This window comes from Gymnoscopelus braueri (genome assembly GCF_963280865.1).
Source record: "Gymnoscopelus braueri genome assembly, chromosome: 1".
Lineage (NCBI taxonomy): Eukaryota > Metazoa > Chordata > Actinopteri > Myctophiformes > Myctophidae > Gymnoscopelus > Gymnoscopelus braueri.
In genome coordinates this window covers 2143397-2159733 of record NC_137603.1, presented here as the reverse complement: position 1 = coordinate 2159733, position 16337 = coordinate 2143397, and the positions used below count along the sequence as shown (strand labels likewise).

The following is a 16337-nucleotide window of genomic DNA, read 5'->3' as shown; positions in this document are numbered from 1 at the left end:
GCATATATGGATAGAGAGCCTGGGGTTACATGCCTGGCCTCCCTCCAAATATGGCCTACGATGGGAACCCGCATAGGTCTAAGTCATGACCTTTGATGACAGCAACAGCCTGTCATTAAACGTTGAATGAAAGATCACATAGATCGCACAGTACGACGTACAACGAAATGCAGTGGCATTTCTGATCATTTTTGTGCATTTATTCACCTTAATACATTTCTGAGACTATTTTTATTAAGAAGGCGTGTGTCATTCATTATTCTCTGTTTACAGTAATACTATTGGGATATTTATTGCAAGTCTGACAAGAACTCACGTTACTGTTACAGTGACGTAAGTTTCAATATAAATCATATATAAAATCGATAAATCGAATAAATCATAAATCATATATAACAATATATATTGTAATAATTCATAAATTATATTTATATGATTTATGGAATATTACGTCCTGTACCATGCTGAAGTTATGATCTCGGCGTATAGTTGCTACAGGTGTGTGTGTGTGTGTGTGTGTGTGTGTGTGTGTGTGTGTGTGTGTGTGAGAGAGAGAGAGAGAGAGAGAGAGAGAGAGAGAGAGAGAGAGAGAGAGAGAGAGAGAGAGAGAGAGAGAGAGAGAGAGAGAGAGAGAGACACATGTGTGTGTGTGTGTGTGTGTGTGTGTGTGTGTGTGTGTGTGTGTGTGTGTGTGTGTGTGTGTGTGTGTGTGTGTGTGTGTGTGTGTGTGACACGTGTTATATATTATTCATTCATTTCATTGATGATAATATAGGCCTACATATTACTCCTATACTACTGTATATCATAACTCTTAATAACCTTTCCTCTGGTGTGTGTATGTGTGTGCGTGCGTGCGCGTGGCTCTACTATGCGTGCCTCAAATTTGTCTTTGTCGACACAAAGCATACCAAAACGCTCGCCCCAAAACACAGTCGCCCCGGGGCAAATCTGGCGGTATTCACCTGTATTCCTATATCCTAAACGTAACCTCAGTAAACTATGTCTAAACCTAACCTTATTCCTAAACGTAACCTCAGTAAAACTATGTCTAAACTTAACCTTATTCCTAAACGTAACCTCAGTAAAACTATGTCTAAACCTAACCTTATTCCTAACCTTAACCTCAGTAAAACTATGTCTAAACCTAACCTTATTCCTAACCTTAACCTCAGTAAAACTATGTCTAAACTTAACCTTATTCCTAACCTTAACCTCAGTAAAACTATGTCTAAACCTAACCTTATTCCTAACCTTAACCTCAGTAAAACTATGTCTAAACCTAACCTTATTCCTAACCTTAACCTCAGTAAAACTATGTCTAAACTTAACCTTATTCCTAACCTTAACCTCAGTAAAACTATGTCTAAACCTAACCTTATTCCTAAACTTAAAGAGGTGGTGCCATGTTTTTGCACTTTTTCTGTTTTTCATGTGTCTATGAGGTTAATAGAACTTCATTAAGGCCCCCGCTGGTGGTTTTAAGGTGTTTCATGTCTTCTCTGACTATTTGGAGTTTTTTCCTGGAGGCTGAAACCTTGAGAGTCAAACGTGCCAATCCAAAAACAGCGACATACTGACGTAACAATGCCCATACCCACCCACCGCACCTCCCCTCATTATCATTGTCATTTATACTACAACCTTTTGTGGGCGGAGCTGCCTCAAACACACGTGTGTGACCATGGCAGGGTTTGTTCTGTGCTGCTGTGTGACAGCTATCAAACAGTTGTTTCACACTTTGCCCATTGACACGGACAAACGTGATCAATGGCTTAATTTAATTTATAAAGACAGGATTTTTCCCTCAGCCCCCTCTACCAGGCTTCGGGTGTGTAGTTCCCATTTTGTTGATGACTGCTTCACCAACTTAGTGCAAGTCAATATGGGATTGCAAACAGGAAAGTACTGAAGCCAGGTTATATTCCAACGATTTATCCTGGAGACACAGAAAGCAGCACCTCAGGAGCGTTACCGGTAAATTAAAACATCCGCCAGCCCCAATAAAATGATTTAGGAGCATGAATCGGTTTGACATAGCCTTGTGTCTGTGACCTCCCCCACCGTTTAGTTGTGGGATTTAGTACAGCGTCAATAAGATCGCTTCTGAACATCGTATGGAAAATGTAACGGTAGTCGCGGTAACCTACAGTCGTCTGTTGTTACGACGGTGTGAAGAAATTAATGGATGGGTTGAAACAACCTTTTAAATTGGAGTTTTGTGCCGGTCTGCGACTCTGCGTTGAATTCAACGTGCAGAGACAGTGCTGGTCGTGAACGCGCATCGCCGTTTAACATGGCGTAGAGTTAGATCAGGGACGAGCCTCCATGTTAATTCAACGCAGGCTGCCAACAAACTAAGGTTTTAAACGGTTGTTTGAGCCCATCGATGCGTTGTTTCACGCCGTCGGAACAACAGACATATGTAGGTTACGGCGCCTAGCTTTAGATTTTTCATACGATGTTCAGAAGGTAAAACATTTACATTAAATCGGCAGAACATACCGACGCGGGCGGGACCAACTCGAGTCATACAGTCTCAGCCAACGTTAGGGTCGCTAGAGCTAGTTCAGTTGGATTAGATACATAGCGTGATTGTTTGTCAATATAATAAAAAAGAGACGAATTATCTGTGCCTCTGCAAACAGAAGTGTATTATCAAGGTGGAAATGGCTCTGAATACATTATGAGAGCATCTAGTTAGACGTTTTATATGCATATGCCTACTGTAATATACTGTAGCTTATATTTCCATTTTCTAGTAAGGGGATGTATGGAAAGAATACATAGCCCATTTAAATGGGAATGTCAGGTTGAAGTAATACAAATGCATTGTAATGATAGTAAAATGTGTCACTGATGTAATGGATACCATAGTCATTGTAAGATAAAGTTCTACTTGGATCACAGGATATTGAACATCACCATGGCACATCTGTAAGAATGTATGACAACTGATGGTTCTGTTTAAAGGACAACTTTAGTTTTTTACAACCAAGGTTTATGTTTTAGATTGTAATTAAAGTAAATAAAAGATGAGTTTTAAAATGTTTTAATTTACTGCTTTCTATAGTTTTAGCAATTTTTGCGATCTTTTTTTACAGTGGGGGGAGGCATTCTGTCCGGTGGCTAAATATGAATTTTTTTACACAATAACCCGCCGTTTTCTTTATTATTATTTACAGTAGCTCTTCTAGCCCCCAATAATAATCACATCTGGCCATCAAAGACCACCGTACCTTTTTTATTGTGTAAAAAAGGCATATTTAGCCACCGGACAGAATGCCCCCGCCCACTGTAAAAAATATCGCGAAAATTGCTAAAACTATAGAAAGCAGTAAATGAAAAAGAAATAACACTCATCTTTTATTTACTTTAATTACAAGCTAAAATATAAACCTTGGTTGTAAAAAAACAAAGTTGTCCTTTTAAGCCTTTTATTTATCCGTTGCACACATGAGCATTTGGGATTTGAGCAAAGGGTTGATGAGGCTTTCCGGTTATGGAGTAGTTCTTCTTCTTCCTCATCTTCATCTGAACCAGATTCAGGTTCAAACATATATGGCTGTATTTGTCCAATTTGTCCTCCTGCCATTCTGTAAACAAATGGGCAGAACCATGGGCAGTCCTTTAGTGATAAGGGGGAAGGACTAGGACAGGTGGGTGGTCTTATAGGAGGAGGCGGAGGGACTGGATTAGATGGGTGGTGCTAAGTGAAACCAGGTATACTTAATGAACTGGTGGGTGTGTCTACATAAAAACAACATTTTAACACTTACTGTACACTTTTTCTTTTTGAAAAAAATCCTTACATACCTTATGATCAGGTTTTAGGGTTGAAAAATATCATGGCACTCCATCTTTAACCTCAGTAAAACTATGTCTAAACCTAACCTTATTCCTAAACGTAACCTCAGTAAAACTATGTCTAAACCTAACCTTAATTCTAAACGTAACCGCAGTAAAACTATGTCTAAACCTAACCTTATTCCTAACCTTAACCTCAGTAAAACTATGTCTAAACCTAACCTTATTCCTAAACGTAACCTCAGTAAACTATGTCTAAACCTAACCTTATTCCTCAACGTAACCTCAGTAAAACTATGTCTTAAATTAACCTTATTCCTAACCTTAACCTCAGTAAAATTATGTCTAAACCTAACCTTATTCCTAAACGTAACCTCAGTAAAACTATGTCTAAACTTAACCTTATTCCTAACCTTAACCTCAGTAAAACTATGTCTAAACCTAACCTTATTCCTAACCTTAACCTCAGTAAAACTATGTCTAAACCTAACGTTATTCCTAAACTTAACCTCAGTAAAACTATGTCTAAACCTAACCTTATTCCTAAACGTAACCTCAGTAAAACTATGTCTAAACCTAATCTTATTCCTAAACGTAACCTCAGTAAAACTATGTCTAAACCTAACCTTATTCCTAAACGTAACCTCAGTAAAACTATGTCTAAACCTAACCTTATTCCTAAACGTAACCTCAGTAAAACTATGTCTAAACCTAACCTTAGTAAAACTATGTCTAAACTTAACCTTATTCCTAACCTTAACCTCAGTAAAACTATGTCTAAACTTAACCTTATTCCTAACCTTAACCTCAGTAAAACTATGTCTAAACCTAACCTTATTCCTAACCTTAACCTCAGTAAAACTATGTCTAAACCTAACCTTATTCCTAACCTTAACCTCAGTAAAACTATGTCTAAACTTAACCTTATTCCTAAACGTAACCTCAGTGAAACTATGGCTAACCCTTAACTTATTAGTGTGGTTGCCCTAACAGGGCAACCAGACTATAGTAATCCTCGCACTTTATTAGTGTGGTTGCCCTAACAGGGCAACCAGACTATAGTAATCCTTGCACTTTATTAGTGTGGTTGCCCTAACAGGGCAACCAGACTATAGTACTTGATGAACTTTATTCCTAGATAAACAATACTTTGAACCGCATCTCCTCCCACAGTTTTGCCATCACCATGGCACATCTGTAAGAATGTATGACAACTGATGGTTCTGTTTAAAGGACAACTTTAGTTTTTTACAACCAAGGTTTATGTTTTAGATTGTAATTAAAGTAAATAAAAGATGAGTTTTAAAATGTTTTAATTTACTGCTTTCTATAGTTTTAGCAATTTTTGCGATCTTTTTTTACAGTGGGGGAGGCATTCTGTCCGGTGGCTAAATATGTATTTTTTTACACAATAACCCGCCGTTTTCTTTATTATTATTTACAGTAGCTCTTCTAGCCCCCAATAATAATCACATCTGGCCATCAAAGACCACCGTACCTTTTTTATTGTGTAAAAAAGGCATATTTAGCCACCGGACAGAATGCCCCCGCCCACTGTAAAAAATATCGCGAAAATTGCTAAAACTATAGAAAGCAGTAAATGAAAAAGAAATAACACTCATCTTTTATTTACTTTAATTACAAGCTAAAATATAAACCTTGGTTGTAAAAAAACAAAGTTGTCCTTTTAAGCCTTTTATTTATCCGTTGCACACATGAGCATTTGGGATTTGAGCAAAGGGTTGATGAGGCTTTCCGGTTATGGAGTAGTTCTTCTTCTTCCTCATCTTCATCTGAACCAGATTCAGGTTCAAACATATATGGCTGTATTTGTCCAATTTGTCCTCCTGCCATTCTTTAAACAAATGGGCAGAACCATGGGCAGTCCTTTAGTGATAAGGGGGAAGGACTAGGACAGGTGGGTGGTCTTATAGGAGGAGGCGGAGGGACTGGATTAGATGGGTGGTGCTAAGTGAAACCAGGTATACTTAATGAACTGGTGGGTGTGTCTACATAAAAACAACATTTTAACACTTACTGTACACTTTTTCTTTTTGAAAAAAATCCTTACATACCTTATGATCAGGTTTTAGGGTTGAAAAATATCATGGCACTCCATCTTTAACCTCAGTAAAACTATGTCTAAACCTAACCTTATTCCTAAACGTAACCTCAGTAAAACTATGTCTAAACCTAACCTTAATTCTAAACGTAACCGCAGTAAAACTATGTCTAAACCTAACCTTATTCCTAACCTTAACCTCAGTAAAACTATGTCTAAACCTAACCTTATTCCTAAACGTAACCTCAGTAAACTATGTCTAAACCTAACCTTATTCCTCAACGTAACCTCAGTAAAACTATGTCTTAAATTAACCTTATTCCTAACCTTAACCTCAGTAAAACTATGTCTAAACCTAACCTTATTCCTAAACGTAACCTCAGTAAAACTATGTCTAAACCTAACCTTATTCCTAAACGTAACCTCAGTAAAACTATGTCTAAACCTAACCTTAATTCTAAACGTAACCGCAGTAAAACTATGTCTAAACCTAACCTTATTCCTAACCTTAACCTCAGTAAAACTATGTCTAAACCTAACCTTATTCCTAAACGTAACCTCAGTAAACTATGTCTAAACCTAACCTTATTCCTCAACGTAACCTCAGTAAAACTATGTCTTAAATTAACCTTATTCCTAACCTTAACCTCAGTAAAACTATGTCTAAACCTAACCTTATTCCTAAACGTAACCTCAGTAAAACTATGTCTAAACTTAACCTTATTCCTAACCTTAACCTCAGTAAAACTATGTCTAAACCTAACCTTATTCCTAACCTTAACCTCAGTAAAACTATGTCTAAACCTAACGTTATTCCTAAACTTAACCTCAGTAAAACTATGTCTAAACCTAACCTTATTCCTAAACGTAACCTCAGTAAAACTATGTCTAAACCTAACCTTATTCCTAAACGTAACCTCAGTAAAACTATGTCTAAACCTAACCTTATTCCTAAACGTAACCTCAGTAAAACTATGTCTAAACTTAACCTTATTCCTAACCTTAACCTCAGTAAAACTATGTCTAAACCTAACCTTAGTAAAACTATGTCTAAACTTAACCTTATTCCTAACCTTAACCTCAGTAAAACTATGTCTAAACTTAACCTTATTCCTAACCTTAACCTCAGTAAAACTATGTCTAAACCTAACCTTAGTAAAACTATGTCTAAACCTAACCTTAGTAAAACTATGTCTAAACTTAACCTTATTCCTAACCTTAACCTCAGTAAAACTATGTCTAAACTTAACCTTATTCCTAACCTTAACCTCAGTAAAACTATGTCTAAACCTAACCTTAGTAAAACTATGTCTAAACTTAACCTTATTCCTAACCTTAACCTCAGTAAAACTATGTCTAAACTTAACCTTATTCCTAAACGTAACCTCAGTAAAACTATGTCTAAACTTAACCTTATTCCTAACCTTAACCTCAGTAAAACTATGTCTAAACCTAACCTTAGTAAAACTATGTCTAAACTTAACCTTATTCCTAACCTTAACCTCAGTAAAACTATGTCTAAACTTAACCTTATTCCTAAACGTAACCTCAGTGAAACTATGGCTAACCCTTAACTTATTAGTGTGGTTGCCCTAACAGGGCAACCAGACTATAGTAATCCTCGCACTTTATTAGTGTGGTTGCCCTGGGCAACCAGACTATAGTAATCCTTGCACTTTATTAGTGTGGTTGCCCTAACAGGGCAACCAGACTATAGTACTTGATGAACTTTATTCCTAGATAAACAATACTTTGAACCGCATCTCCTCCCACAGTTTTTATCCCCCAATGTTGTGCCATATCTCAAAATGACCCTCTTGACCTGGAATCGTGCGCTTGTATTTTGCTAAGAGATTGGTTAAATAGTTTAATTGATATTGATTTATTAGTGCATTAAATTTCCCCTTCCGCTTTAATGGAAAAGTGAAAAAACTCAAATTCAAGTATTTTTTTCTCAAAGACCAAAATTATTGGAAAAATAATTACACCAATCGGCCTCATGGTGGCGCTATAACATTCCCCCCTATAACTCTTGAACCGTATGTCGTAAAATCAAATTTTATTTTTCCCTGGATTCCTTGGGTCATTACGCAACTCCCCATATAGGCAACGCCCATTTGCGTCTGGATAGATTTTTTGATATTGATTTATTAGTGCATTAAATTTCCCCATCCACTTTAATGGGAATTGCAAAAACTCCCATTCAAGTATTTTTTTCTCGGAAACCATAAGGGCTACAGTTACAAGACTTGGAGGGGAGGTTAATAGTTTATTGCAAAATTATTTAAAAAATAATCACACCAGTCGGCCACATGGTGGCGCTATAACAGCCCCCTTTACGTTTTGGCCTATAACTCTTGAACCGTAGGTAGTAAAATCAAAAAATCTTTCCCCTGGATTCCTTGGGTCATGATGCAACTCCCCATATAGGCCACGCCCATTTGCGTTTAAATACATTTTCCGCCATTTTGAATTTTCTTCAAAACACACTTTTTGCTCCTTTTCCTACAAATTTTGTCCAAATCTCACACAAATCGGTACAGGTCATCTATGGACCCATGCGATAAATATATCCGAACGGCATTTTGATAGTCTTTACCGTTCGTCCGTAATTGCCTTCCAAACTTAGTGGGAGGGGCCCCTTTTACCAAAAATGCCAAAAATCACGAACAAAACGTCCAATCGATCCCAAATTTAAATCACATGTCGAGGGTGGTTTACTCAACAAATCACCAAAAGCATTTCCACTTTGATCCATAGGGGGCCCCACAACTGCGCAAAACGTAACCGTTTGATGCAAAAACATGATTTTTGGGGGGATCACTCCTCTCAAAATGAAAAGCAGGTGATCTCAGGAGTTACAGGACGATGTCATTGGCCTGCTACATTTGTGGGAGGGGCCTATTTATTTAGTGGGAGGGGCCTATTTCTTAAAATCAAAACGCCATGTATCACGAACGCAGGAACCAATCAGCACCAAATTCAAATGGCACGTCGCGCGGCCTCCGACGGTATTCCTCAAGTCCCGGCGGCGGCGACCTGCGACCTGCGACCGGCGTCGGCGCAACCACACTTTGCAATTTCCCATAATTGCGACGCGTCTAGTTATTTCAACATGTAGATAAACTTTAGTTTAGACCGTCTCTCCTCCCACAGTTTTTATCCCCCAATGTCGTGCCATATGTCAAAATGACCATCTTGACCGGGAATCGTGCGCTTGTATTTTGCTAAGAGATTGGTTAAATAGTTTAATTGATATTGATTTATTAGTGCATAAAATTTCCCCATCCGCTTCAATGAAAAAGTGAAAAAACTCAAATTCAAGTATTTTTTTCTCAGACACCGTAAGAGCTAGAGTTACCAGATTTGGAGGGGAGGTTCATAATTTAGTCCAAAATTATTGGAAAAATAATTACACTAATCGGCCACATGGTGGCGCTATAACAGCCCCCTTTACGTTTTGGCCTATAACTCTTGAACCGTAGGTCGTAAAATCAAAATTTTCACCTGGATTCCTTGGGTCACGACGCATCTCCCCATACAGGCCACGCCCATTTGCGTCAGGATAGATTTTCCGCCATTTTGAATTTTCTTCAAAACACACTTTTAGCTCCTCCTCCCATATATTTTGTCCAAATTTCACAAAATTCGGTACACATGATCACAGAATTTTGATAGTCCATACCGTTCGTCCGTAAATGGCTTCCAAAGTTAGCGGAAGGGGCCCGTTTTACAAAAGAGGCCACAAATCACGAACGAAACGTCCAGTCAATCCCAAATTTGAATCACATGTCAAGGGTGGTTTACTCAACAAATCCCCAAAAGCATTTCCACTTTGATCCATAGGGGGCGCCACAAATGCTCAAAATGTAACCGTTTGATGCAAAAACCTTATGTCGGGGGGATCAATCCTCTCAAAATGAAACGCAAGTGATCTCAGGAGTTACGTGACAATGTAATTGGCACAGCCTCCGACGGTATTCCTCCCAGCGTATTCCTCGAGTCCCGGCGGCAGCGACCCGCGACTCGTGTCGGCGCAACCACACTCTGCAATTGCCCTGAATTGCGACGCGTCTAGTTTCTAACATTATCCTCAGTACAACAAATACAAGAACCGCTGGTCCGTGAAAGAAATGTGTGTTTGTGTTTTGGGACGAGTACTCCGGTTACCAATCTTTTAACAGCATGTACATTTCATTTACAAATGAGGGGATAAATACATATAATACTTTCCCCCCCCTTAATTACAGTACATTTAGGGCCCAATACAGCATATTTAGGAGTAAATTACAGATTATTTTGATATAGAGCAGGGGTTCTCAAACTTTTTTTACCACGACCCCATATTATGAGGGATTTCTTTTGACATCACTCCCATCAACATCGTTGCAGTCTGGTCACCAAGACCAACTAAAAGGAGAGAGCCCAATAGAATATGGGTGGGGGGGGGGGATATGGGAGAAGCTCCGTACAAGTCTATGTCCCTCGCCCGATCGTAAGTCGGTGGAACATTCTGACACCTCATACGCACACCAGGCTCCTCTACCCACCAAACCCCCGATCAGAATTATACAGCAGTATTTATACAATTTGATTACATCCGACAAGCCTACTATGGCCTTGCTTCCCCCAAAAGTCCCCCATTGCAGCATGTGTATAAAGCTACAGGATTACTGTATATCTGGGGTGCTTAGTAGCTTAGTGAGCTTAGCTAATGCACAGAACATGTAACAAAATCATGCATCATTACAAAACAATCAGCTGCGGATTCACAAACCTGACATCACCATATCTGTCACCTGTGGTTCCTGTGTGTACAGTTTATCCATATTCATGAGAGTCATGCATGTATATATTCTGCATAACACCATGGGATTATGAATGAATGAATCACTTCTACTTTTCAAACAACTTCTGCATGGAGAACAAGCACTTTATTGATGAACGACAAGTTACATTCAACATAGGCTTCATGAACAGGGTGTCTATACTGTTTAGGAGTGTCACGATTTTCATGATATGATACACAATATTGAGCTCACAATACTACTATTATTATTATTATTAGTACGTGGGTTCAAAGCCTACTCGGGGTCGATGTCAGCAAGGGCATGGGGTCGCAACGGGTTCCTAACGCCAAGTCTAATTACCGGTAGTTCAGATCTGAGCCAAGTCTCCTGAGGAGGCGCGTCTGAAGCCTGTCCTGGATGGGAGTCTCCAGACTTAAAAACAGATGATGAATGTACATTATTAGTTGATTAATAATGCACATTTATTGATTTATTAATACATATAAATGTATTAATTGGTTAATGATGTGTGTTAATTAATCAATTAATAAATGTACATGTATTAATGCATTCATAAATGTACACTTATCCGGTGTGACTTACTGTACGATGCAGGACACATGGCTGTTAATGGAGAACAGACAGGAATCAAACCTGTGAGCTTTGGAATACGGTGCCTCAACTGTTGATTTATTGATTTAACTGTTTTAATGTTATAGCAGTTGTGCCATGACTCACTGTGTTTCAGGGAATATGATTCCTACAGAGAGAGGATCAACTGCAGGAGGCAGAGGAGGGCCATGGATTGTTACAGTCATCTTTGTTACAGTCATCATGTTGGTGGCAGTACTAGGATATCTATACTGGAAGAACAGTGGTAAGTCTTGAGCTGTTTTTTTTTATATATATTTGGTAAATCCATCCATCTATGCATCTATAATGATAAATATGTGAGAATTATAATGATTAGTGTCACTGACCAATCACTGTCTCACATCTCTACTTTTACAGAACATGTGAAAGACTTTCTCCCTGTAGAGACTGATGAGAATGATGTTGGAGGTAAGATGTGCACGTATTTGTTTTAGCTCTTGCTCATTTGATTTTGCTATTTTGTAGGTAGCTGATATATTGCACTTTTACCTTAGCGCTAGGTATACTCTTGGTTGCTTGTTTTAGCTGAAAATGCACAAGAGACTTCTGGTGATTAGTAGTTTTGTTTCCCTACCTATGTTGAATGCACTTATTGTAAGTCGCTTCGGATAAAAGCGTCTGCTAAATGACTGTAATGTTGAACTGTGTTTCCAAACTGTTATGGCGTCGATGTCTCCTGTACTTGGAATTCACTAAAACGTGTTCTATAAACATCATTGATGAATGAATGGCTTTTGCTTTTTGATATTATGAGTAATACGTTTAATTGATCATATCTATAGAAAATGTAATAGTGTCTCTTACCAGGCGATTAAATCAGATAACTTCGGGCCATTGTGTTGTGTTGGATCCTCTGTCCAGTCAGGACAACATTCCAATCGGACTCTTGCTTAATTTGCTAATGTAGCGTTCCTTGTCAAGTGGCAACAAGGTTCTGTGCCTGTGATCTGGCAAGCCATGACGTCTGCTTTTTAAATTGGTATACTTTTACAGCATATGAGTTTGAAAACCCCACATACCTCGGTCTATACCAGCTGGGGGAAATCTGTGTTTTCCCCCAAGCCGACTCCTCCCCCCTAGGTACGACCCACTGATGACACTACGCCGTGTGCATCTATGACACTGCAAAATAACTCAATTTAATAAGAGCTTCTTACAGTAGAGAATGTGTTATCATTCTGGACCGAACATGGTCAAACAGGTCCGTGGTCTAACAGATGGTCTAATGGATATAAAATAACACACACACCTAATATATACTTTACTACTGATGCCATGACATGAATTCCCCTCCAGGGGTCAGTAAAGGTCTATATTGTATTGATGGTCCATATAGTAAAATGTTGATATTGAATTAGAAACATTGTGCTGATTTTCTATGAATTAAACAGGGGATCGGTTGATGAAATACAGCTGTGTTGGAACAATTTATTTACAGATAACAAATAACACATTTTGAGTTTGTAAGACATTTTATTTGTCACTGATATAGTGGAACATGTTCTGCAGAATGTCTGTGTTTGTTTTCTCCTTTGTTAGTTTTGGTGCTGGTATTGTTTGACTCCAATCATCTAGTGTCGCTTGGTATTGTCGAGTATCGCCCAGTTAAAATGTTTTCTCCCTTTGGTGTGTTTCTTCGTCGTTTGTTGTTTCTTTGTTTACGTCTTGCTGTCTTAAAATCTGCATCAGTATGCTGTTTGTGTTAACAATGGCTGGGGGTGGGGCGTGGCCTCCCAGGCCAACAGGGGCGTCGCCAAATTGACCAAACCCGGTGGGAATGGGAGGGTCACGTCCAAGGAGTACACCGTTACAAAGTGACAGTGTAAAGGTGTACTCCTACTACTTCTGCAACTTTGTTGAGTTTGTGTGTATGCTCCAAGCAGCAACACTGCCCCCATGGAAAGATGCCAGGTTTGTCCCTTCAGAATAAGGCCCATGGTGCAATGATACACAGAGTGGCATTATTTGGTGTCAGCCCTGGTACCATTTACAAACAAGTTCCGTGAGACTAGTGAAGTCAAAGACAGACCGCAAAGTGGCCGTACCAGGAAGAAAACACCCCAAAAAGACTGGTTGATTCACTGAGGGACCATAGGCTTTTTATCTTCCAGAGATCTCTGTCAAAGTAAGTTGCAAGACCCATGTTCAGGTGCCAGTCACACACCTGTGACTGGCACTCACCGGCCAGCAGGTGTGTGCTGGCAGGTCGCTCAAAACGACAGCGATTACCAACTGAAGCATATTGGGGCATTTTGGCAACTTTTTTGGAGGCGCCACCCACACGTTTAGCTGTGTTGTTCATTCCACGATTGCATGATCCTTACAAGTTATACCTCATTGTGAAGGTGACCAACGATAAAAAAAACTATATAAAATACGAGAAATAATCAGCCAAAGTTAAGTTTCTTAACTTTGTGAGTTTTAGTTAGCTAAATCAAATTTGTTTGACATATAATAATTCTAGCCCCTCTAATTCATAGCCTTGCTATGCTATTAGAGAGCCAACACTTTAAATGATGCACCAATTAAAACATTGTTGCTGTAACATGATCAACACACTTCAAATGATGAATTTATAAATACATGCTGCCATTGTCTTTCTTTCTTTCTTTCTTTCTTTCTTTCTTTCTTTCTTTCTTTCTTTCTTTCTTTCTTTCTTTCTTCATTAATCAGATCTCATAACAAATGATGTAGAAATCCGGATTGTGATGGTGGGGAAGACTGGAGCTGGAAAGAGTGCCACTGGAAACACCATCCTGGGTTCTGAATCATTTAAAGCCGAGTTTTCACCCATTTCTGTGACAAAGACCTGTAGTAAGGCCAGTGGTGTAGTGTCTGGTAGAAAGGTTTCTGTTATTGACACTCCAGGCTTGTTTGACACTGGGTTCAGTAATACTGAAACCATTAAAGAGGTCAAAAACTGTATTACCTGCGCTGCTCCTGGTCCTCATGTGTTCCTGTATGTGATCAGTGTAGGGAGATACACAGAAGAGGAGAAGAACGTTGTGGCAAAAATTCAGAAAGAATTTGGAGAAAGTTCAGACAAATACACCATGATTCTCTTCACTTATGGTGACCAGCTTGAAGGTCAAACAATTCAAGAATTTGTGAAAAATTCTACAGAACTAAATGAATTAATCAGCAAATATAGTGGTTTTTATCATGTCTTTGACAACGAAAGCAAGGATCCCTCTCAGGTCACTGAGCTGCTGGAGAAAATCAACCAGATGGTGAAGAAGAACACTGGAAGCCACTACACCAACCAGATGTTCCAAGAAGCAGCAAGAAAACATGGTGAGAGAAACCAGTCATTACTCACTAACTCTTTGACTGCCAGAGTAATAGTATAATAGTGTGCCACTGCTGCCAGCAAACCCCATGGAACCCCCTCAAGGACCATTGGGGGTCCCCGGACCCCCTTTGATGATTAGTAGTGTAATGTACATGTAAACTCTTCACAAAAAGTTCAGAAACTTAACTTCGGTCAATTATTTCTCCCCTTCAGTAATACCAATTGGTCTTTTATTTGATATCATTTTTATAAATTGATTAGTCACTTTCACAATGTGACCGTGTGCCAGTGAGCATGGGTTCTGCAGACCACGAAGTGGCCGTACCAAGAAGACAACACCCCAAGAAGACTGGTTGATTCACTGAGGGACCATAGGCTTTTTATCTTCCAGAGATCTCTGTCAAAGTTGCAAGACCCATGCTCAGGTGCCAGTCACACACCTGTAACTGGCACTCATCGGCCAGCAGGTGTGTGCCAGTCACAGGTGTGTGCCAGTCACAGGTGTGTGCCAGTCACAGGTGTGGCAGGTGGCTTTATCAAGAAACGTTTTTGAAAAGATTTTTTGACCAAAAATCTAATCAACGATAAAAACGATTTAAAAAACAATACCAATTGTTATTATTGAAACAGAGAAATAATAGGCAAAAGTTAGGTTTCTGAACTCTGTGAGTTTTAGTTAGCTAAATAAAATGAGTATGAAATATAACTAGAAAAAGTGCTCCTCGGAGCACAGGTCTCCGCCAGGTAATCGCAAGCTGCGTTCATGATTTGAGGCATTTTGTTCGAAGCGGACCAATCCTGCAAACTTTGGAAACCAACCTTAGCCAATGAGGATCGAATCTGGAAAATTGGACAGATCCGGGTTGATCAAACAACTATAGAGATACTGTGTACCGATTTGCTTGACGTTTGGATAAAATCTATAGGAGTAATATTAAAAAATGGGTTTTGCACAAATCGGCCTCCTGGTGGCGCCATAACAGGCCCATGTGAAGAATTAAAAAATGAATGTCTTTCTTTCTTTCTTTCTTTCTTTCTTTCTTTCTTTCTTTCTTTCTTTCTTTAGTTCTCATAAATGATGAAGAAATCCGGATTGTGATGGTGGGGAAGACTGGAGCTGGAAAGAGTGCCACAGGAAACACCATCCTGGGTCCTGAAGCATTTGAATCCAGAGGTGCAGCCAACTCAGTGACAAAGACCTGTTATAAGGCCAGTGGTGTAGTGGCTGGTAGAGAGGTTTCTGTTATTGACACTCCAGGCTTGTTTGACACTAAGTTCAGTGAAGATGAAACCATTCAAGAGGTCAAAAACTGTATTACCTGCGCTGCTCCTGGTCCTCAAGTGTTCCTGGCTGTGATCAAACTAGGGAGATACACAGATGAGGAGAAGAAAGTTGTGGCAAAGATTCAGGAAAAATTTGGACAAAGTTCAGACAAATACACCATGATTCTCTTCACTCATGGTGACTCACTCAAGCTTAAAGGTCAAACAATTGAAGAATTTGTGAAAGATTCTCCAGAACTACGAGACTTAATCAGCAAATATAATGGTCATTATCATGTCTTTGACAACAAAAGCAAGGATCCCTCTCAGGTCACTGAGCTGCTGGAGATAATCAACCAGATGGTGAAGAAGAACGGTGGAAGCCACTACACCAACCACATGTTCCAAGAAGCAGCAAGGAAACAAGGTGAGAGAAACCAGTCATTACTCATTAACTCTTTGACTGCCA

General features: G+C 39.2%; 1 protein-coding gene across 1 annotated transcript in view; it reads left to right on the top strand.

The window, feature by feature from the left end:
- LOC308103887 (GTPase IMAP family member 8-like) overlaps window positions 1–16337 on the top strand; it is a 46467-nt gene that overhangs the window by 3315 nt on the left and 26815 nt on the right. The window contains exons 2-5 of the mRNA XM_080454096.1: window positions 11408–11536; window positions 11671–11721; window positions 13987–14607; window positions 15672–16295. Coding sequence (XP_080310222.1) covers window positions 11413–11536; window positions 11671–11721; window positions 13987–14607; window positions 15672–16295 — 1420 coding nt within the window. The 5' untranslated portion in view covers window positions 11408–11412. The remainder of the gene's footprint in view (window positions 1–11407; window positions 11537–11670; window positions 11722–13986; window positions 14608–15671; window positions 16296–16337) is intronic.